The 22834-nt window shown below is 50.8% G+C and overlaps 2 protein-coding genes across 2 annotated transcripts in view; both read left to right on the top strand.

Annotated features, from left to right (window-relative positions):
- LOC130890399 (cadherin-23) overlaps positions 1–12720 on the top strand; it is a 275653-nt gene extending 262933 nt beyond the window's left edge. Inside the window, exons 29-33 of the mRNA XM_057794329.1 lie at positions 3110–3170; positions 3939–4087; positions 8284–8419; positions 9772–10160; positions 12547–12720. Coding sequence (XP_057650312.1) covers positions 3110–3170; positions 3939–4087; positions 8284–8419; positions 9772–10160; positions 12547–12720 — 909 coding nt within the window. The remainder of the gene's footprint in view (positions 1–3109; positions 3171–3938; positions 4088–8283; positions 8420–9771; positions 10161–12546) is intronic.
- Positions 12721–15593: 2873 nt separating this feature from the next.
- The window catches only part of LOC130890397 (cadherin-23-like), a 54480-nt gene continuing 47239 nt past the window's right edge, over positions 15594–22834 (top strand). The window contains exons 1-5 of the mRNA XM_057794328.1: positions 15594–15647; positions 16381–16530; positions 16855–16983; positions 18043–18171; positions 18808–19035. Coding sequence (XP_057650311.1) covers positions 15594–15647; positions 16381–16530; positions 16855–16983; positions 18043–18171; positions 18808–19035 — 690 coding nt within the window. The remainder of the gene's footprint in view (positions 15648–16380; positions 16531–16854; positions 16984–18042; positions 18172–18807; positions 19036–22834) is intronic.

The raw sequence follows: 22834 nt of genomic DNA, 5'->3' as shown, positions 1-22834 counted from the left end.
GGTCTAAATCATTTAGATCCCCCCCCCAGAGCTTTTCCTACATTGTAAAGGTCACACTCCACCAGGAGGCTTAGCAAAGACACTAAAGCCCCAAACCCGTCCCTAGGAAAATCAACTTCTTTTGTAACTCTCTGGTAAACACAGAACTCAAAGCCACAAACTGGCCATTAGTCACCACCTCTCACATGCCTAGTCGTTTGCCACGGACCGGCTCAGGGGAGCCACTCAGACCGTGGGAGAAGCAGGGTCCTGGTAACAGGAAGGCACAAGTTCGGCGAATGACAGACAGACACAACACACAAGAGAGTGGTTGGAATCTGCTGCGATTTTACTGAATTCATGTTTTCATTATATAGTATTCAAACAAAGAACAAATCAGAAGGTCATGTGTCATTGGTTGGCACAGTATGAAAGCTTCTTTTAGTCACATCGGCAATATTTAAGAAAAGCATATTATCAGGGACAGGTGTTAGACATAAAGCATCCTTAGAAGAGGAAATCTGGTCCTTGGGAATGTAAACCTCAGGCAAGTGGTTTCATCTTATGAATAGAAAGTTTCTGTCTCATTATCACTATCATGGCCCTTCCTCTTCCTAACCCTTTATTTCATCTAGTGACCAAATATGCCCAATCAGTTCTCTGCACCTGTTGAACTATACTTTTTAGTACCTTCTTATGCAGCAGACACTATGGGGGTCAGGATCTAGCAAGCCTATCCATAAAGTTCAAAGTATAATATAACAGTCTTTGTCCACCAACATTAACCCATCTATTCCTTTGCTCATCATACACTCTGTGTATGACAAAGGTTCTGCTGTAGTCTTATATATTCCCTTACTGTGCTTCCCTGTCTCAAAGCTGTTTCTGAAGAGAATGATCCTTGTCTTGTATATATAAAGACTATCATTATTATGAAAGAAATTGTGCAAAGCTCATATCCCACATAGCCAGCTACTCGAGAATCCTGTCTGTGCCCCAAGGGCGGCCAATACCAGGCTATCTGCCATTGACCTCCAGGAAGCCTAGTCCCATAGGACACGTAGCTCCCGTCCGGCATAATGACATATATCATGTCACACAGACAACACTGGAGTTGGTGTGGCAGTCGTTCCCTTAGCAATGTCTGTCATTCCTCTTTGTCCTCCAGTCTCTGCTAGCCACGAAGATCTGAGACATAACCAAGGGTCCCTATTGGCTTGTCTGAGGGACTTGTTTTCCTCCTCTCGTCTTGGTCTATGCCGTGTTAAGCTCAAGGAGGAAGAGTGTTTATATCACTTAGTTTCTTATTTTTACATAATTCAGGCTGTCCCCATCTGCCTGTGTGTCCCATGGCCTCACGCATAAGACAGAGAGACTCTTTTATTCCTTGTTTAAACGTCTTTCCCCTGAGGCTTGAGAGATGACCTGTGCTAAGAGCACTCACTGCTCTTCTAGAAGCCTAGTATTTGCTCCTTAGCACCCCTAGCACCCATGTCTGGTTGCTCCCAGGATCCAACACCCTCCTCTTCCGACCTCTGCAGGCACTCAGACACTCGTGGCATACCTGCATGTATACATACAAATAAATGATAAGTCTTTTCCGATTCAGTCAGTTCAGAGGTTAAGTAGTCCCTGATTATCATGGTCTAACATGCTGGGCCTTAATTAAGGCCTCTCTGCCTGTATGCTGGACCATCAATTTTTCCCTCCGTTTCTCTGTATTAAAGACTTAGCTGAGGAGCATTTTCTCTCCCTTCCATGTCACTCCTCCTTAGTCTCTTGTCCTTTCCGTGGGTCCCAAGTCCTTGCCTCCCAGGAAGCCTATTGATCGCAGCTCTAACGAGTTCTTTCTCCCTTGCATCTTGCCATCCGTAGGAGGCAGCAGGCTAACACCTCCATCTCGTTCTCCCCTTTCAGCATCTTTCCTCCCAAATCGAAAGCATCCACATGCCACTTTCCTCCCAATTCGAAAGCATCCACATGCCACTTTCCTCCCAATTCGAAAGCATCCACATGCCACTTTCCTCCCAATTCGAAAGCATCCACATGCCACTTTCCTATCGTAACCCCTCCCTTACACAGGCAAATTCTTTTTGGACAGACGTCTGAATTGCAGTTGCATGTTGCAAAGGCTTTCAGTGCCCCTTCAGATGGATCAGCCTCCGAGGTACATCTTAGCACTGTGGCAGATGTGGTCTGCTGGTCCCTATATGGGCAGTATCTTAGTTACTTTCCAATTGCTGTAATAAAGTACCATAATGAAAGCTTCTTAGGGGTAGAGGGCATATTTTGCTTTACAGTTTCAGAGGGATGCCAGTCCATCAAGGCAGCAGGCAGGGAAGGCGTGGTGACTGAAGTAGGAGGCTGACCAGTCACACTGCATCTACACTGGGAAAGCTGACTGAATTGGAAGTAGAGCTAGGGTATAAAGCCTCAAGTCCAGTCCCCCAGTGATCCACTTCTCCCAGGACATGGCACCGCCTCCTGAAGTTTCCACAGCCTTCCCAAACAGTGCCACCATCTGGGGGATAAGTATTCAAACACAAGAACCTGGGGGGGGGGCACATTTTATATTCAGATCAGAATAGATACTAATTTTGTTGCCAGGCTTTCCCCAGGGAGATGTATACAAACATCTCTTCACCCCAGAGAGGATACTGATGATAAAACAAATGATTCAACCCAATGCTACCTTGGTGAAGCAATAGTTTATTTACAGATCCCAGGAAGTTCTTCAGTAGAACTCTCTGCAGGGTGGTCAGGGAGCCCTAGGGATGCAGCTTTTAAACATCTTCACCTATGCTAGGGTAGGCTTTTCAGCAATACAGCTTCTTCACAGTCACCCAAGTGATGTTCCTAAGATGTCACGAGCCTCACAGGTAGGGGATCATAGAGGTATGGAGTGGCCTTTTCCAGCCTGGGCCAGAGGGTGATGATGAAATATCCCACATGTGCCCCTGTACCCCATGAAGAGGGATGGGATGGGTGATCCTGGTACCAGTATAAATCATAGATAGTAGAGTGTCCTTGTGGACAATAAAAAGGATGCACACTTATGCCTGGGCTTGGGGAAGCTGCAAAAACTCCTGCCTTGGAACTAGGAATAACTCCACAGTCTCTTCTCCTTCAGCTGAAAGCCACGGATGCAGATGAGGGCGAGTTTGGGCGCGTCTGGTACCGCATTCTCCATGGTGAGTGGGCTGCCACAGGACAGGAGGGACGGCCGATGTCCTAAGACAATATTTCTCTTTGACTGACCTGAGCTGATGCCCAAGCATTGTATCCATAGTCTGGAGCCCAGGAAGGAAGTGGGTTTTCTGATTGTTTAGACCAAGTTAAATATATTCTAAGCAAAGGGAGGCACACTGGCGGTGTTCCTAAGATCTCCATAAGCTACAGTGTTCCCAAAGCTGTTTCACTTGGTGGAGGGGAATTCAGGGAAACTCATTGGGGAGTCACTCTCCTTGGACCAACTAGAATCCGGAACCCTTTCCCGAGTCACTCACTACATCCAGAGCATGAAACCCACTCATCTGCTGGCTTCTAGGATCAAGGGTGATGAACTCCAGGGGCTGAGTGTGGATAAGTGTGTCCCTGGAGAGAAACCAAGACCGTGGGTAACCAACCCAACCCAGTTGGATCCACTACATCCTAGGTTCCCTCACCCACAGACAGTAAAGTTTGGGCCCAAGACCCTTCTGAAATTTCCTGAAGCTTCCCTACCCCCAATGGAAGTGGAGGCGTGGAGACAAGGGTTAAGGCCTTATAAGGCCCTAGGTTTCATATAACAAAGAGAAAGGCCTATGCGCCTCTCTGTTAGGCTAATGTGGGCTTCAGCCAAGTTCCTAAGTCCTGTGGGCAGGTCCTACATGCCTTAGGGCCTGGCACCCACTACCCTCCATCTTATAGGTATCCTCCTCTTAGTCCAGCTCATGCATCTCATGTGTCCTTCCATGCAGGTAACCATGGCAACAACTTCCGGATCCACATCAGCAGCGGGCTCCTGGTGCGAGGCCCTCGGCCCCTGGACAGAGAGCGGAACTCCTCCCATGTGCTGATGGTGGAGGCCTACAACCATGACCTAGGCCCCATGCGGAGCACTGTCAGGGTGAGACCACCTGTTGTGGCGTGGTGGGGACAGGTTTTGGTACTGACTGACATCTTGGACAAGGAGTTTGGTGAGGACACCAAGGGCCCAGCCCAGTCAGGGATCTTGGATTTGTCCTTTTATTCTGTGCCTCAGTTTCTCCAGCTGAGGAAGGGGACCCATGATACTTATATCTGTCCTAAGGGAGGAAAGAGGGCTCCTCACTGATCTATCCTTTATATCCACCCAGCTCTGCACAATGCATTGAGGAAACCTCATAGACATAAGCGAGGAGGACTAGATGCCAACATGAGGAAATAGAGACACAGAGAGCTATCTAGAGGCAGAAACGGGGCTTGAGACTATGTATTTTGGGTCCAAATCAATACTCCTTCTCTTGAAACTGCTCCTAAAATACTCCCATCCCATTCCCAGCTGCCCTATCAAATGCATTCCTTGTACCCACCCTCACTAGGCAGCTGAGGCCAAGGGACCTTCTCTAATGGACACACAAACACAGATCTGCCTCCTGTCTGTGCTGTTGATGTTCAGTCCTCCTCACCCTCCATACACACACACACACACACACACACACACAAGTAGCAGCCCATAGGCCCTGCCCCTTAAGGCCATAGGAAGTGAATGACGGTCCCTGTCATGAATAGGACAGAGTTGGGAATAGTGTGGCTGAATCAGCTGGATTTAGCAACCCGTCAGTACCTGCTGTTTCCTGGAACTGGGGACACCTAGCAGAATATACCCGGCCAGCTGTCACTCAACTCACTCAGGAGACACTTCCCCACATGCCCATGATGGACATCTCCAAACAGGAACTAGGACCCGTGCAGATCCATCAGAGTGGGACCAAAGCTGGATTCCCCCAGTTCCTGCTCTCACATTGGAGGAGGTGGGAGAGAAAGTTGGCTCCCAACAAGCTACCCCAAGTGAATGAATACCTGTCCAAGTGGACATGGCAGAGGGGATCGGGTCCATTGGATCCCATAGATCATGGTGGCTGACATAGGCGTGGTACAAACATGATGTCAGGAAGTCCTAACAGTACTGTCCCCCTCATGACATGCTCTTATCCATGCTCGTGAGCACGTCTGTGGCTGTGTCTTCCCTTGGCAGGATCTCTTCAGATAACAGAGTGGCTGACATCAGTGAGGTCCAGGCTGGACCCCTGCACTTCAGGCTTCCCAACCACAGCCCCCTCTGTGGTTCCTCACCTCCCCACCCATCTCCTCCCCAGGAGCTTCCTCCTGGTGCCTGATCATTGTGGCTGCTACATGTCATTTTTTTGCCACCAACCTTGTTGTTAAACCAGATTCTTTGCAACACCACTGGGTGTAAAAGAGATCAAAGGCAGACCGTGTACTACCGCAGGGGTGAGGCCCCTGAACCACAGCCACAGGCCCCTATGAGCTCCTGTCTTCAAGACCCTGAGGAATAAGAAATCGAGCCCATTTTGAGATAGGTCTCGCATCACATCCGTTCTGCAGATGGGAAACTGAGGCTAAGAGGAATAGACAACTTGGTTAGGGTTAGGATTCCACAGTAGTATGGGTGGAGCTAGGCTTCACCCCCAGGCAGGTGACCTAGACTGTTCTCTTACCTCTATATTATGTTAATCTCTGGACCACAATGCCCAAGAAGACTCTCCAGAGTCCTGACAGGAGCTACAGCCTTGTCCCCAAAGAGTAAACTTTAAGAATTCAGGTGCTGTCCCCCAACTTGGAGATTTGATGGCCCTTTCCGTATAGAACCTCCATACCACTAAGACCCAGGAAAGCCAGGAACCTTTGATGGCGATGTGAAGACTCTAGCTTTGCCATGCAGGCATTGTCCCCACTTTAGGAGCTAGAGACAGTCCCCGGAGGGCCAGGAAGCAAGGTGAGAAACCATCCTTATGGATGTTGGGCATCTCTGGGTACACATGCTCTGTGCATGCCCACATGCACAAGTGTACACACGCACCTGCCTTCTTGTCTCTGTTGAAGGGAATGGCAGCTCCGTGCATACACTCTGGCCAGAAAGCAGTCTGGCTCTGTGAGGCAGCTGGTAGCTTCCTCCTGTTCAGCAAGAATTCAGATGGCCTATATTTCCTGTTCAGCTGTGTCTCTCGGGTTCACAAACCACACACCATCTTTCCTCCTCTCTCTACTGCTAAAAATGCAGTCAGAACCATCGAAAGCCTGGCTACATGTGGCCAAGCTTACACGCCACCTCCCTCCTGTTCCCTGCACACGGTCAGATTGGCAGTTTCTTCCCCGTGGTCCCCAGAAGTCACAGTCAAGCAGACTCCAGAAAGGGAGGGCTTGGAGTTTTGAAAGCTAGAGGGTTCGTTTCTGTTTACATAGAGTTCCCGAAATTTATCTGTGCAAATTCCTACCACAGCCACCGCACCCAGGATCTTCTGCAACAAGTTGTGGGCGAAGCCAAATTTAGAAGGTTCCCTACTACAGCTGTGCTCTGTGGTAGAGACACTGTCATTTGCATAGTAGATTCTTGGTGTCTGGACGTTAAGACCGCTAGCATGGCAGGCTGTGGAACCTCAAGGCAGTGAAGTTGAGGAACCCTCTGTGAACTTCCCCAGTCACCACAAATTCCCTGGCTTTGCCACCCTACCCACACTGAGTAAATTCCCTGCTAACAACCCAGGAGCAGTGCGTGTGTGTGTGTGTGTGTGTGTTTGTGGTGTGTTTGTGTGTGTATGGTGTGTGTGTGTTTGTGGTGTGTTTGTGTGTGTATGGTGTATGTGTGTGTGTTTGTGGTGTGTTTGTGTGTGTATTGTGTGTGTGTGCGTGTGTTGGGATAATCCCAGAGGCAGCTGTCAATATAGTCAAAGTGGCAAAGGCAGGTGCTCTGAGGCCATCTTGGCCACGCCACTTCTGTCCTTGCCACTGACTACTGTGACCTGTGCTGTCCACAGGAAAGCGGGAGGGGGACCAAAAAACCCCCATGGGTAGGGAGGAATGTCCCCTGCTTCACTGGTGGACCTAGAAGGAGCCAGGGATCAGTTCTCCCAACACAGTTATCTGGCCTGAAATCATCGAAGATTGTGTGAGGGGTCACAAGGCCCCAAGCATGATGACTTCTGCTCTTGCTGATACCGCATTTTTTCCTGTGTCTGACCTAGATGCATTTTGATCTTTGAGTGGAGTTAGTTACTTTTCCATTGCTGTGACAAAACACCATAACCAAGACCGCTTATAAAAGAAAGCATTCTATTTGAGGACTAATGATTCAAAGGGCTAGAGTCCTTGACCATGATGGCAGGAAACAAGGTGGCAGGCCAGCATGGCCCTGGAGCAATAGCTGATAGCTTACATCTGATACACAAGAAGGAGAGAGAACTAAAAAAGTTTACTTTCAGTGACACACCTCCTCCAACAAGGCCACACCTTCTCCAACAAAGCCACACCTCCCCCAACAAGGCCACACCTCCTGATCTTTCCCAAACAGTTCCAGCAGCTGGAAACCAAGCACCCAAACACATGAGCCTTTGGGGATCATTCTCATTCAAACCACCACACTTACTGTCTGGTACTTCCATGGGCCAGGTGCCTTAGCTACAGTTTCTATTGCTGTGAAGAGACACCATGGCCACAGAATTCTTATAAAGGAAAACATTTCATTGAGCTGGCTTACAGTGTCAGATTTAGTTCATTATCATCATGGTGGAACATGGAGGCGTACAGGCAGACATGGTGCTGGAAAAAGAGCTGAACATTCTACATCTTGATCCACAGGCAACAGGAGTCTGTGTCCACACTGGGCATAGCTTGAGCATTGGAGACCTCAAAGTCTGCCCCCACAGTGACACACTTCAACCAGGCCATGCCTCCTAATCGTGCCACTCCCTATGAGCTTATAGGGGCCAGTTACGTTCAAACTACCACACTTGGCATATTTTGTCTTGCTCACCACCTCAGGAGCAGTGTGGCATGAGCCATTAGTGAATTACCATTTTGTACTAGAGAATCTTGACTACTCCAAGGTGTCACTGATAGTCACCAGTTCCTCCAGGTCAGTATGGAACTAAAAGGTGTCTGGCACCATGTAACGGGTTCTACCGGAGGAACCAGGTTCAATGAGGGAATAAGACAGTGCCAGGCCCTCCAAAGGCGTCCTCAACTGGTCAGAGAGAGCAGGAAACATACTCTGGGTTGCCGGCCTCCACTCTCCTGGAACTGAGCCCTGGCTTGTCCCTACAGGTGATCGTGTATGTGGAAGATGTCAACGATGAGGCCCCCATGTTCACACAGCAGCAGTATAACCGCCTGGGCCTTCGAGAGACAGCAGGCATCGGCACCTCCGTCATCGTCGTCCGAGCCACCGACAGAGACACTGGTAAGGCGGTGAGGTGGGCAGGGGTGCTATGTCTCAGAGTGATCCTCCAATTGCCCGAAGAGTTCTGTCATCCTTAGGCTCCAGGGAGCCATACTCGGGCTCAGGAGGAGCTCCTTGGGTGTTATTCACTCCTTCCAAATGCCATGGCCCGAGAGGATTGGAGTCTGGGGAGTTATCCAACCTCTGATGGGCAGAGGAGAGTGGAACGCTTTGCCCATCCAGATTGGTCATCCCAGGACCTAGCAGCCCAGTGCTAGCCTTTGGCATGGGCCCAGAAAGGGCTGAGAAAAGTAACAGAATCATAACATAAAGCTAGCCTAGGCCTATGCCTCTATGCAGCTGCCACCCTCTGCTGCACAGGGGATGCCCAGAGATTGGTACTTGCAAGTCTCCTCACAGCCATCCTTCCTGTAGGGAACTGATCTTTGAAGGCAGCCCCAACCTGGCAGAGGTTCCCAAGCCCTGGAAGTGGCCACAGCAATCAGTGGAAAGTGAAGGGGACAGGATTCCAGGATACTGCATCCTCTCTATGGAGCCTGTGTCCAGTTAGGAGAGGGCTCTTCCCCACTCCACTGCCCCCAAAAGAGGCTCCCAAGCCACCTATGCTACTCTGGCTGCAGACCAAGCCTCTAACTGACTACCCCAGTAGTCCCCATGCCCACTCAGCATTGGCGATCCCCTGCCACCCAGGATGAGTGATGGGGACATACTTGTGAGGATTTTTAGCTGGGCCAGTCTCTGAATGGACGTCAGCACAGGGTCAGGGGCATTGTGTGTTGCTGAGGCCTCTTCTGGCAAGGCAACCCTTTGAGAAGCTGGTAAAGTCCTGGATGCTCTTGCCAAGCTGACTGGCTTTGTGCCTGTCCCCTTGCCTACCTTCCCAAACCGCCCGCCTCCTGCTTGACTAGTGGTGTGTCGATGGGGATGGGCAACTCCTTGGCACCAAGAGTCTCTTTCCCCAGGGAACCAAATGAAGGCTTGACTGCCCTGCGGGTATCTAAAGCTTTTAGATCCAAGCATCGCTACAAGATGCCTGCTTATCTAAACAGTCAAGACAGGTGTTTGAACTTAAATTTTGAGGTTCTAGGAACAGAACCAACTCCCTCTGACACATCTCCAATATCAAGTGCCAATATCAAGCCCCAGAGGGGGTCATCAGTGTACTGGGCCTTGTCATCTGCCTTGACCTCTGCTCCCTCCTCGGCTACAACTTTCGGGGATAATGTATACTGGGGGCGGGAGGAGGGACCAGCCAAGGTCTCTCAGGAACAGCCCTTGGTGTAGACAACTGAAGAAGTCACAGGGCAGCCCCACCCCCATCTGGGCCTACATAGTTTGTATCTTTTCCGCAGGGGACGGTGGCCTGGTGAACTACCGCATCCTGTCTGGCGCCGAGGGCAAGTTTGAGATTGACGAGAGCACAGGACTCATCGTGACGGTGGACTATCTGGACTACGAGACCAAGACCAGTTACCTGATGAATGTGTCCGCCACAGACCGTGCGCCCCCCTTCAATCAGGGCTTCTGCAGCGTCTATGTGACGCTTCTCAATGAGCTGGATGAGGCTGTTCAGTTCTCCAATGCCTCCTATGAAGCAGTCATCATGGAGAACCTCGCTCTGGGCACAGAGATTGTGCGGGTTCAAGCCTATTCCATCGATAACCTCAACCAAATCACCTACCGCTTTGATGCCTATACCAGTGCCCAGGCCAAAGCCCTCTTCAAGATAGATGCCGTCACGGTAAGGAGGCGCGTAGGATGGCAGGGCTCTCCCAACACAGTGTGCTTTTTTTTTGTTTTTTTTGTTTGTTTGTTTGTTTTTGTTTTCTGAGACAGGGTTTCTCTGTGTAACAGTCGTACCTGTCTTGGCACTAATCTTATAGACCAGGTTGGCATCGAACTCACAGAGATCTGCCTGCCTCTGCCTCCTGAGTGCTGGGGTTAAAGGTGTACATCACCACTGCCTGGTCACAGTGTGCATTTATTGAGCTCCTTCTGGATGCACAGCACGCTCCTTAAGATAAACATCCTGGTGCTACATTTATTTCTTCTGGTATTTTAAGGCGCTATATTGAAAGTCAAGCAGTCTGGTACCCTTGTTATTTAGCAATGGAAGTTACAATAGGGAAAGCCAGACACTTTCCCTGCTAAATTCACACAGCCATAGGCTACTTCTTTGGGTACTAAAATGTATAGGGATCCCCTCACTCTAGGTTCTTGCTGCCCACTGGGTACCTGGAGATTTGGGTCAAGTCTGAGCAGCTCTACTGAGTGGGATCTGTGGCGGGGGGGGGGGAGGTAGTGATGGCTGCCAGTCTGCCTCACTTCAGGTGAAGGCCACCAGCCATTTACTGTGTTCCCTGACTAACCTGCTGTAGCACGATTAATAAAAAACCAGAGACAGAAATTGGGGTTCAACCTGAAGGTCAAAAGAGCAAAACAGCCAGTCACTGGCTCTTACTCTACGTCAGTCAGAAATGGCGACCCTGCCTCCAGGAGTCTCAGAATGAGACTGCGTGTGAGAATTGTCTCCTCCCATCTTATATTCCTCTCTAGTACTGGGATTAGAGGTGTACACCACTATCACCTGGTTTCTGTGGCAAACTAGTATGGCTACTGGGGTTAAAGGTGTGTGTCACCACTGCCAAAGGCTGACCAGTGGGGTTGTTTTAGTTTCTGATCTTCAGGCAAGCTTTTTTTTTAAAAATGCAAATAAAATATCATTACAGCCTGCAATAAGAGTTCCCAGGACCCCTTCTGAAGTTCAGGTAGCTGTTTACAGCCATGTCAGAAACATTTTCCTTCCTTCCTACGGCCAATTCAGAGGCTGTTCCAAAGGATTCATATGAGCAGACCGAGAGGTACATAAGGCAAGTTCTGGGTGCTTCCGGGTGCCCTCCAGGCACAATCTTATTCCTGGAAGAACACCTGTAATCCCAGTTCTCAGGAGGCTGAGGCAGAAGGATCTAGACATCCAGACCAGCCTAGGCAACATGGCAAGCCCCTGTCTCTAAAAGACGAAAGGAAAGGAAAGGAAAGGAAAGGAAAGGAAAGGAAAGGAAAGGAAAGGAAAGGAAAGAAGGGGAGGGGAGGGGAGGGGAGGGGAGGGGAGGGGAGGGGAGGGAAGGGAAGGGAAGGGAAGGGAAGGGAAGGGAAGGGAAGGGAAGGGAAGGGAGAAAGAACCTGCGAATATTTATCAGTCCAGATGCTTTCCCAAGGGATTTTCTGAAGGCTCTAGCATGAAGGCACAGTCTCCATTATGCCGTCTCCATTCCTCTCCTCTCCCTAGATGCTCCTAGTACCAGGATATTCTAAGGGGTGGTGCATTCTGTCTTATTTTCTAACCTACCATTATACAAGGAGTCTTACCTCCCTTTTCACTTCGGGTCTAAGTCCTTTCCATCTCTTCAGTAGCTATCCTGAGCTAGTTAGTCCCCTTTGCTTTAATGAGCCTTTCTGTAGAATCCCTTCTTTGACTACAGGCAACATATGAATCCCTGCTGGCCAGTCTGATTTGGTGGGGGGGGGGGGGGCACGACTTGGCACCCTGGACCATCACAGTGCAACAGTGCAGAAGGGCAGTACCGTCAACCTCCTAGGCTTCCTGGAAGGCAGTCTTACTGTGCACAGAGTTGCAGCAGAGTCAGGCCGGCCTCTTCCACATGCAGAACCCACCTTTTGAACCAACTAGTGTGGAGCTGATGCAGCAGCCTGCCCGTGTGCTGTTTGCCCTGGTCAAGGTGGATGAGAGTCACTCAGATTACCTGCAGCGTGCCAGGCCTTGCCCTTGGAGAGACTGGGAACATTAGCTGAACAGGGATCTCAGACAGGGAATGGAAGAGAGAGCACAAAAACTATGTGAATCTGAGCAGTCAGTGAAGATGTGGGGAAAGGGTCATGGTGGTGTAATGGGTACCGCTGGGCCTTCTACCTAGAGAGGACCTATTTGGCTGGGAGGTAGGAAACCTTATAGAGGAGATGGCAGGCATCTAGATGGGATGCAAATGCAATGGGATCTCAGCCAACAGCCTCATGGGAAAATAGGGCCGGGAGAAGATGGCAGAATCCAGCTGGAGCATGGAACTGCTGTCTGATGTCACTGTGATGTTTGCCTCCATCCCCCACAGGGTGTGATCACAGTCAAAGGCTTGGTTGACAGGGAGAAAGGTGACTTCTACACACTGACAGTGGTGGCAGATGACGGTGGCCCCAAGATGGACTCTACTGTGGTGAGTGGGTCCTGGGTGAGAGCCCCACTCAACTGCAACCCTGTCCGGACCCAGAGTCTCCCCAGCACCTGACACGTAGCTGGGGCAAGGGCGGTCTTTGGACCATCCTGCAGCCAGACACCTGGGCTGAGACCTTGGTCAGGTGGGGTGGTGGCATGGGCCACAGACCTCATGGGCGGTGGGGGGAAATATCAAGCCAGCCAATAACCTTCTGCCTCTGCCTTTCTCTCCCTTCCATCTCCTGTCCGTGCTGCCTACAGAAGGTGAGTAGCCCATGAACTCCCTCACACCACTGATGGTACCACAGACCCTCCCACCTTCCCCAGAAATAGGGTCTGTGGGGTGGAGGGCTGGCAAGATGGTACAGCAAGTAAAGGTGATTGCCACCAAGTGTTGACAGAGGTTTCTTTCCCACTGGGCCTGCAGTCGTTCAGTCCCAAAGAAACACACAGAGGCCTACATGAATTATAAACTGGTTGGCCTATTAGCTCAGACTTCTTATTAACTAACTCTTACATCATATATTAACCCATTATTCTTGTCTGTGTTCACCATGTGGCTTGGTACCTTTTATCAGGGAGGCATTTTCATCTTCTTCTGTGTCTGGGTGATGACTGCAGACTGTACCTTTCCTCTTCCCAGAATTCTCCTGTTCTCCTTGCCCCACTTATATTTCCTGCCTGGTCTCCCCACCTATACTTCCTGCCTGGCTACTGGCCAATCAGCCTTTTATTAAAGCAATACAACTGACAAATCTTTACAGGTACAAGACCATTGTCCCACAGCAACCAAGTCTGATGGCCTGAGTTTGATCCTGAGACCCACATGGTAGAAAGATAGAGCCAACCCCAAGTCGTCCTCTGACCTCCACACAAATGATGTGTCCCACGCCTGTGCTCACTCCCATCCACCCACTCCCATCCAGCTTCCCCCCAACACACACTGAACCAATTCATCACTGTAAAATGAAAATGAGAAGCATATGAACATCTACAGCAGGCGTTCTGCTCAGACCCTTCAGGACCTCCCCATCTCATCCTCTTCCCCATCCCAAGCTCTGTTCTCCATGTTCTATCTGGTCCCTATGGGACCATAAGATGGAAGTGTGATAACAAAGAAATACCTGGAACTTGCACAGGAAGGGACACCAAGACCCTCTCAGTGGCTATGTGACAAAGAAAGCTGCTTAACTTCTGGGCTTCCCTTCCCTCCCTAACTGGGGGTCCTCCCAGTAGCCCTGTCCTCCTCAGCAGGGGTGGCAGATCTTAGGAGGGAGAGGTGAAGGAGGATGCTCAGGGCCAGAACCCAGGGAGTACCTGAGATGGTAGCTATAATTGCAGGGTGAGCTGAATGAGCCCAATTAACAGGACTCTGGGCTGAGGCTCTTGGGGACAGTGACTACTATAGTCAGAGGTGTGGGACAAAGTCTCTGATGAGCTGGGCCTGGGGTGGCACTCAGAGTGAATGGGGATTTGATCCCCACACAGCTGCCTCTCTTCTACCCCTGGGACGGCAGGCAGGAGTCCCATGTCCTAAATCTCCCAGCAGGATAGCCTGGGACTTGGGGGGTATAGGTGGAGGCTTTGAGCAGACCTTAGCATCTCTCTCAGTACTGTGGGCCCAGCTGCCCTTCAGCCCTCAGTGGTGGTGAAGGTTCAGGGAATGGAGGCTGGGATGGCTGGGTATCCAGCGATGTCACTGGTGTCCAGGTACCCCTTTGTCTGATGGGGTTGGCAGTACTTCATGCATTTTCTCCCACTCAGCTGTCTGCTCTCCTCATGCCCCAGATACACAGCCCAGTTGGCCCCACACTGTGTGAGATACTAGGGTGTAGGTGCAGGAGAAGGTCTTTAAAGATGGTACAGTTTCCTCTCTGAAGCCAGGAGGCAAACCACAGCTAGCTCACCTCCACCTGACTCCTCCCAGCCCCAGCAATGGGGGGAGGGGCAGGAAGGAAGGTTCAGTTCTAGGAGCTCCTGAGTTGCACACTTGGGTGCTGGGGGATGGGCAGGAAAAAAATGAGGTTCTGACACAGGGAGCTGGAGAAGGCCCCATCTCTTCTCACTCACCGAGACTGGCTCCCTTCCCATCCCCCACCTACCCTCACATCCACCACTGAGAGATCAGAGTAGCAGCCATGGCAGGGCCAATGACTGACTATGCCAAGCCTCTGTTGGGCATAGTCAGAAACCCAAAGCAGATTTAACCCAGCCTGCACAGCATGAACTAGATTGAGGCAAAAAAAAAAAAAAACCCCGGTCACAGCATCACTGTGATTTAATATATGCTTCATAAGATGTCAGGGAACCCAGGTAGGCTTGCTGAAGGCCACTCAAGCTGAGCTCTGCAGAATGAGTTAATGAAGCCAACAGAGAAAAAAGTTTTTTGTTTTTTTTTTTTTTTGGCAGCGGGAACAGGATGTACGCAGGCTATATGGTGTGAGAACCTTGGCTGGCCAAAGAATTTGAAGGTCCAACCACAGCAGTTTTCTCTGCTGGGTTTTGCTCTGAGCACAGGACACTGGGCATTATCATTTCCATTTCCCATATCAGCTTGCTTGTTTAGCGGATGCAGAATACTCCCTGATAGACAAGGACGGACTGATTGGGGGAAAGACTGAATGTCCATCAGACAGGAAGGAGGGACAATGGAGATTACTATCCACCACCCTCACCTGTATTTTCTCACTTCCTGCTTCTGGCATCCAGTGTAATATGTGTTCTTGTTTCGAAAGTTTTCCGCTGAGAGAATGGAAAGCCAGAGAGGTTGAATAACCGTGTCCAAACTCACACAGCCAGAAATGGAGGAGGTGACCCAGCTCTCCCTGGGTCCTGAAAGCTGCATGATGACATGGTAGGGTATGGCTGAAACCAAAAAAGGCAGCCTGCTTCAGAGAGAGGGAACAGTGAGTTCGTTCTGTAAGGTGGAAAAGGCCCACAAGGACCATGAGCGCCGTGCACACCAAAAGACAGATATGGGATCCAGAAGTCACGGCCCCAGTAAGGATGATGAGGACTAGCCTGGGGTGGAGCAGCCTGAGGAGGCCTAGCCTGGGGTTCCTAAAACCCAGGCCACCTCCCAACCTGTCCCTGGCAGTCAGTGTGACAAGCATAGTGGTTTTTGTTTGTAGCCTCTGTGGCCTGTGGTCTTCTCAGGGCTGGTGGCTACACCCACAGTGGGCCTTCCTTCTTCTTGCTCAAGGTGCCTTTGTCCATCCGAGGTCCAGACCACAGACTTGAAAGAATATGCAATTTCATGGAGCTTCCCTCCCTACTGGGACCCCTAGGTCACAGTAGCTCCCTGCTCCTGACCTAGCCCTCTCTCTTTAATGAGGAGGCCAGAATCTGGCCAGCAGCTGTGTTTCGACCAGCCTGGACTTGATTTTCCTTTCTGTGACTCATTGGCTCATTTCAAATAAAAATCTGAACTCCTAATTCTCCTGAAAAACAGGAAGTGATGCCAGTGCCAAGATGGGTATTCCCATGAGCCATAACCCAGCTTCCCAACTGTCCCTGCCCTGGCCCTGGTGATAAGTGTGCACCATATACATGCCTGCATGTGAGCACACAAACACACACACACACACACACACACACACACACACACATTGCTCAGAGAAGCGAGCAGCTAGGATGGGTATGGGCTTGAATGCTTGCTGAAGGTCCCTGCTGACCTCATGGTCTAAGGACATCTTGGGGACAGAGGCAAGCAGCTGAGGGTGTCTGTCCCCAGGTCTACATCACTGTGCTGGATGAGAACGACAACAGCCCACGCTTTGACTTCACCTCAGACTCGGCCATCAGTGTGCCTGAGGACTGCCCTGTGGGCCAGCGAGTAGCCACTGTCAAGGCTCGGGACCCTGATGCTGGCAGCAATGGACAGGTGGGCACCAAGCCAGGGTCTACCCAAGCTATAGGGTGTTTCCTACTTCTTTGGGGACGTCTGAGCCACTCCTGTCACCAAGCAGGAAGGGGGATTTAAGTGGTGAGATTCAGACCTGTTCTCTAGGCTCCCGGGCTGCTCTGCTAACATCCCCTGGACCTACCTGCCAGGCACATCCAGCCTTGGTGGGCCTGGTTCCTTTCCTTGGCATTCTCCCTTTCTTCCAGCACCCAGCAGAGCAGAAGAATAATGGGCATAGAGGCCGGGCAGCCCCTTGAGCCTGACCAGCCATCTCTCTTCCCTGCCCCCTCTCTCCTCTCATAGGTGGTCTTCTCCCTGGCTTCTGGTAACATTGCTGGGGCTTTTGAGATTGTCACCAGCAATGACTCCATTGGTGAAGTGTTTGTGGCTAAAGCCCTGGACAGGGAGGAACTGGACCATTACATCCTCAAGGTGAGCACCCATTGGCTCTTCCTGGACTGCCACGGCCAAGCACTCAGGAGGGAGCCCACCTCACACAATAGCTGGGTGGTCAGTTTCCTTGCTGTCACCAGTGATGTGGGACATGTGGCCCATATAAAGCTAACCACAGTAAGGCTGATTGGAGCGGGTGACCCAAGATACGCTTCTGTTCCCAGCAGAAGCAGCTGAGGTGCCTAGCCCTGTCAAAAGAGTCAGAAGAGCCACGCATGGTGGTATTCAGTACCCGCCTATAATCCCAGCACTCAGGAGGGAGTGGAGGCCAGAGGATCAGGACTTCAAGGCTATTCTCAAGATATTCTCATAAATTTGAGACCACTCTGAGCTACATGAGACTCTGTCTTTAAAAATAAATAAATAAAACAAAACAAACAAAAACAGCCAGGAGAATGCTTAGTAGAATCACTGGGACTTTGACCCTGTTAAGAACATGGTAGGCCCTTGGGCAACTTATTTCTTCTGGCTGGGCCTCAGTTTCCCCACATATGCAATGGGCAAAAAAAACCCTACCTGGCCTGCTTCTGCTGCAGAGTGAAGGACCACACTGACTGGAGCAGTCACTGAATCTCTGGGCCTGCACTGCTCCTCGGCAGAGGTTGAGTACCTAGAGACCACCAAGGCCGCACTGAAGTCCCCCAGTGCTCAGCAGATGGTCAGAACTCCAGAGGATTGCAAAAAAAAATCCAGACCCCTCCCTGCTTACCAGGGGCCACATTGGAATGACAGAAGGCTTGAATTATATCTCAGACCCAAGGTCAAGGGGCTAACAGAGCCCAAAACACAGGCAGGTCAGGAAGTGCTGGTTCTTCACACTGTAGTCAGATGCCAAATGAACCTGGCAAGACATAGGCAAGGATTGTCTGTAACATAAGCAGAAGGGGAGAGCTTGGTGATGGGCATAAGACCAAGGTGAATCAGTGAGTCTCTTGGCTCTCCCGGGTACTCCCTATCAAAGGGATAACCGTTGAGCTCCATAGTCCTGCTCCCATAGTTCAGTCCTAACTGTGAACCCCCTCCTCTTTCGCCCCACAGGTTGTGGCTTCCGACTGTGGCACCCCTCCACGGAAGAAAGAACACATCCTACAGGTGACCATTCTGGATGTCAACGACAACCCGCCAGTGATTGAGAGCCCCTCTGGATACAACGTCAGTGTGAATGAGGTAAAGACACTCCAGATACCCAGGGTGCCATGGACAAAAGCTGACCACAAGACACCCATTTAAACATCTGCCTGGCCCACTCGTCCCTCACTCCACAGAATAGAAATAGATGCAGCCCTAGTCCCCAGCCCTTCATTATATTTTTGTGGTAGAATCAGAAACCCTGTAATAGCTTCCTTTTCAAACAAACATATTCATTACCTGTCACTAAGGCTGGTTGACTACAGGAAGACATTTTCCAAGCCTTGCTGGGCATAGTGCCAGGGGCAGCTCATCAAGGAAGGTGGTTTAAGGTAAAGCCCCGCTCTCAGGGCAGATGCCCACACTAGCCTCTGATTGACTGCGTGGCTGTGCATGCATCTTTCCCCTGCAGCACCTGAAGTTTTTCTCATATATAAGTGTGAGCATCCAATCTGAGCTCACAGGTCTGGACCAGAACCAAGGGGCTCCCACCCAGGACCTGTTCTGTAGGAGGTGTCCAAAGCACATTGTCTACCAGCATCCTATCACCTCATCCTTGCCCCAGGGGACACAAAGCAGAGCTTTTCGAGTGAAGCCTTGAGGCACCAGGAGCAGGGCAAGGCTATTCCTTGAAGGCTGTGACCCTGGGATAACCACTTTCTGCTCTCCTGCCAGAATGTGGGCGGAGGCACCTCTGTGGTTCAGGTGAGAGCCACTGACCGTGACATCGGGATCAACAGTGTCCTGTCCTATTACATCACCGAGGGCAACGAGGATATGACTTTCCGCATGGACCGTATCAGCGGCGAGATTGCCACACGGCCTGCCCCACCTGATCGGGAACGCCAGAATTTCTACCATCTGGTGGTCACTGTGGAGGATGAGGGCACCCCCACACTGTCGGTAAGCAATGGAGGTGGATGGGATAGTGCTGACCCCTGTGCGTGAGAAGCCAAATAATAGGGCTGAAGCCCTGCATAGCCCTCAAACCATTGATACCTCCTAGGTTGTGGGCCTTTAGTTCACAGCCCAGGAGCCTGACCGGGCAGGTGTATGCCAAGCAAGGGGCTGGGTCTCTCTAGTCTGCACTGCTCTGGGTCTCTGTCCATCCTCTGGTCTCACTAAATGATGCTATCAGATGAGCCTGACATCAGGCCTTGGCCAGGAAGGAAGAGGGACTAGTGTGCAAACTGTGCACTGCAGGGCCACACTCAACCGTAAGGCAGTGCAGCCCTCTGGCCCTCTCTCTGCACACTGACATGACCCTGTCACAACACTGGAGGTAGGAAGGGCTGACGGCTATCGTCCTGTCTGATGCTTGATTATATGATGCTCACAGCTATGTGTTTTGAGGAGTTGGGGAAGGAGGCATGGCCGGTAGACTGGGTGGAGACAGGGAGCGTGCTGGAGGAGTGAGTGGCCTATGACTTGGGACCTTGAAAGCTGGCCAGTCAGAGCCTGCCAGAACCTATAAAGGCAGATAAGATCTGCGGAGCTGGTGTTTTGGGAAACTGAATTAGCTCAGGTTGGCACAAGGGCATGATAAACACGGAAGATGCGGGGAGAATTGCATCTGCCATCTCTCCCACAGTGAGGCAGATCATACCCAGAGCTGGCATGAAGCAAGGCCTTGATCTGCAGGCAGGTGGTATAGACCAAACTCAGCCAGGCAGTTCTGATCTCATCTGGGGTTCCTGTCCTGTGCATGCTGCTGCATGTCAGCCGGTAAGGCTGGACTTCTGGGGGCTGACTGGCATCCATCGAAGGCGACAGGGACAGCTCCTCTAACTAGCAAACCTATGCCCATTCCGAAGGCACAAGAAGGAAAAGAGCACGGGATACATGCAAGGCCCGGTGATTGCCAGGCTTGAGATGGTACAGGATTCCTCTGTGACTTTCTCTTGGCCAGAGCAAGTCACACTGCACAGAGTGTGGCCTCAATGAAGGTAAAGATTGGATACGTTTTACTTAGGTGCTCTCGACCCCCAAGAGATGTCTTTTAGGTATCAATGGCCCTGCAAGAGGGCATAGCAGGTCCAGGCTGGCATTCATCTGGAGTAACTCTGATGAGGGGGTAGGAATTGGTCCAGCAGCCCCAGGAACACTCATCACATTTTGAAGTGGGAAACAAGACTCACTCCGCCCTGCCTCCTAACCAGTATCCTCACTTCCAGGACAGCTTGGTGTCTGCTAGCTTAGCCAGTCATGCTAGTGAGCTCAAAGGACATGGGTAACTGGAGGTAGGGGTGGGGTATTGTTTTTGTGATGTCGTGGAAGGATGCAGTTTCATTCATCTTCAGTGATACGTTTGGCTACAAGTACCAGATCTTCAGCTACAGAGTCAAAAGTCAGTTGCCTTCTTTCATATATACAACCTCAATAATTGCAAGATTGATTTTGTGCTCGGTAACAGTTGGGGTTTCTTGGACTTCTTGGTTTGAAAGAAAGCTAAGTGGAAGAATCACAGGAGAAATAGGTGAAGTGGGAAAATCCATTCTTTGGGGTGTCCTGGCTTTTTGGCATTGAAGAAAGAGCTCTGTTATTTGATCAGCGTCTTGATAAGTTTTCATGTAGCCTAGGTTGGTCCAAACTCAGAATACAGCTGAGAATGGCCTTGAACTTCTTATCCTCCTGCCTCCACTTCCTGAGAAAACTGAGATTTTAAGTGTGTATCACCATGCCCCAGTTTATACAGTGCTGGGGATTGAACCCATGACTTGTGAGTAAATAGATCTTGTGGGGGTACTCCACCAACTGAGCCATATCCCTAGCCCTGTGACTTGAAATCACTATAGTCACCTCATGGAAAAACTACATTGACCTCAGGGGCAGAATCTGAGAGACAAGCACGAAATCCTCCCCTCTGCCTGGAGATGGGGCAATGGGCCCCTCTCTGCCTGCCAGTCCGGTGAAATTACCAAGCACACCCATGATATGATTTGAGCATCCTCCCAGACAGAGGCAAGAGGTGGGCCTCACAGCTGCAGGCCAGCCCTGGGCAGTGTTCAGCCTCAGACGAGACCTCTGACTGTACATTCTCCTTAGCTCTTTTATCTGGGAGAGCTGCTTCATCCTTTAAGTCTGCAGCAGCAAGGTGATGCCACAGGCTAGGACACCACAGGCTAGGACACCACAGACAGACAGTCTGGGGGAAGGACATAGGACAAAATTGACATGCTGGCCATGATGTGACCCAATGCTGCTGGAAGCTCAGAGCCAGAGATCAGGAAGGTTATCTTAGGCCATATCATGATTTTTAAAAAATATTTATTATTTTGTGAGGGGAGGGGTGTGTGTATGGGCACAGGTGCACACCTGTCACAGCATGCATGTGAAAATCATAGGCCAGCTTACCAAAATCAGTTCTCTCCTTCTACCATGTGGGTTCTGGGGTTTTGAACTCAGATCATCAGGCTTGTCTCCAAGTATCTTTGCCCGTTGAGTCATTTCACAGGTGTTATTTGTAGCATAGGGTTTAGGAATCGGCTGCCAAGAAAGTCCCCATATCCCAGAGGAACCCCTGTGTCCACACCCCTTCTCCTTCTTTCTTCCCTGGGTAATATCCCCTCACCTCCCAAAGCCAGACATTCCTATCCGCAGCCTTTACCCTGTATCACCCAGGCCAGGGACAGCTGGGCTGCTAGGGCCATCTGGGCCAGCCCTAAGCCTGCCACACAATGGCCTGCCACCCGGCCAGAGGAAATCATTGTATTGCTTGGGACCTCTGTTAGCTCCAAGCCACGAGCAGGAAAGGCAGGACTATGGCAAGGCCCAAGTGGCTATCAAGGGGCCCCTGCAGGAGGAAGGGCTGGGTCCAGGGAGGAAGGACGGAAGGCAAAGAGGAGGCCCTGGCCCTGAGGCACCTTGGCAGGAGATTTAGGAGAGAAGGTGCCCTTTTTAACATACAAATGGCAGCCAGCAGCAGGAAATACAGTCGCAGATAACCCTGACTACTCGGGTTACTAGAGAGAAAATCCACACCCCTGGCCTGGGCTCCAAGGTGGGCCGTGAGGTGGAAACACTGACCTAGAGCTCACTACATTCTTTAAAGCGAGCCTCTGCAATAAGGACCCAAGTTTTCCTGGCAATACCTCCGGCCCCAGCCTAGGCATTTCCCTGTGTTCACATCAGGAAGGCAGAACTGCCCCAGGTCAGCAAGAGGAACCCAGCCCCTGGCCTTTCACCTTGACTTTTTTTTTTTTTTTTTGAAAGCAATTTATCAAATACACTGTCAGAGAGCAACAGGATGTGCGGTCATTAAAGCCCCAGCTGTAGCTCATCTTACTGGTTGAAAGACATTCTGCCACTGGTCAGATGCTGGACACACAGCTGGCCGAGGTCCTAGGACTCAGTGGTCAGACGGAGCTCTGGTCCCTTCCCTTTCCCCTGATGCCAACATGTCTAGTGGATGGGCCCCAGTGCCCTCCAGAAGTTATTTGGCCTGGAGGTCAGCAGGCAGGAAGGGGTGACAAGTGGTATGGGAGGAGCCCACACATTAGGTCCTCTGGGTCATGAGAAGGCCAGAGAAGACAGAGCATAAATAAGAATATATTTCTGGAATGGAGCGAACTGGAACCACAAACTTGTGGGTTCAGGTTCACCTCTCAGGAGCCCAGTGTGCACAAGCTGAGGGCAATAGCAGGTCCTGGTTCAATGAAGGGAGGGGGGACAGGCCTGAGAGGCAATGGGAGCCACCAGTAGT

Source organism: Chionomys nivalis, chromosome 19 (genome assembly GCF_950005125.1).
Source record: "Chionomys nivalis chromosome 19, mChiNiv1.1, whole genome shotgun sequence".
NCBI lineage: Eukaryota > Metazoa > Chordata > Mammalia > Rodentia > Cricetidae > Chionomys > Chionomys nivalis.
Note: the sequence above shows the minus strand (reverse complement) of the source record. Positions and strands in the feature narration are given on the sequence as shown.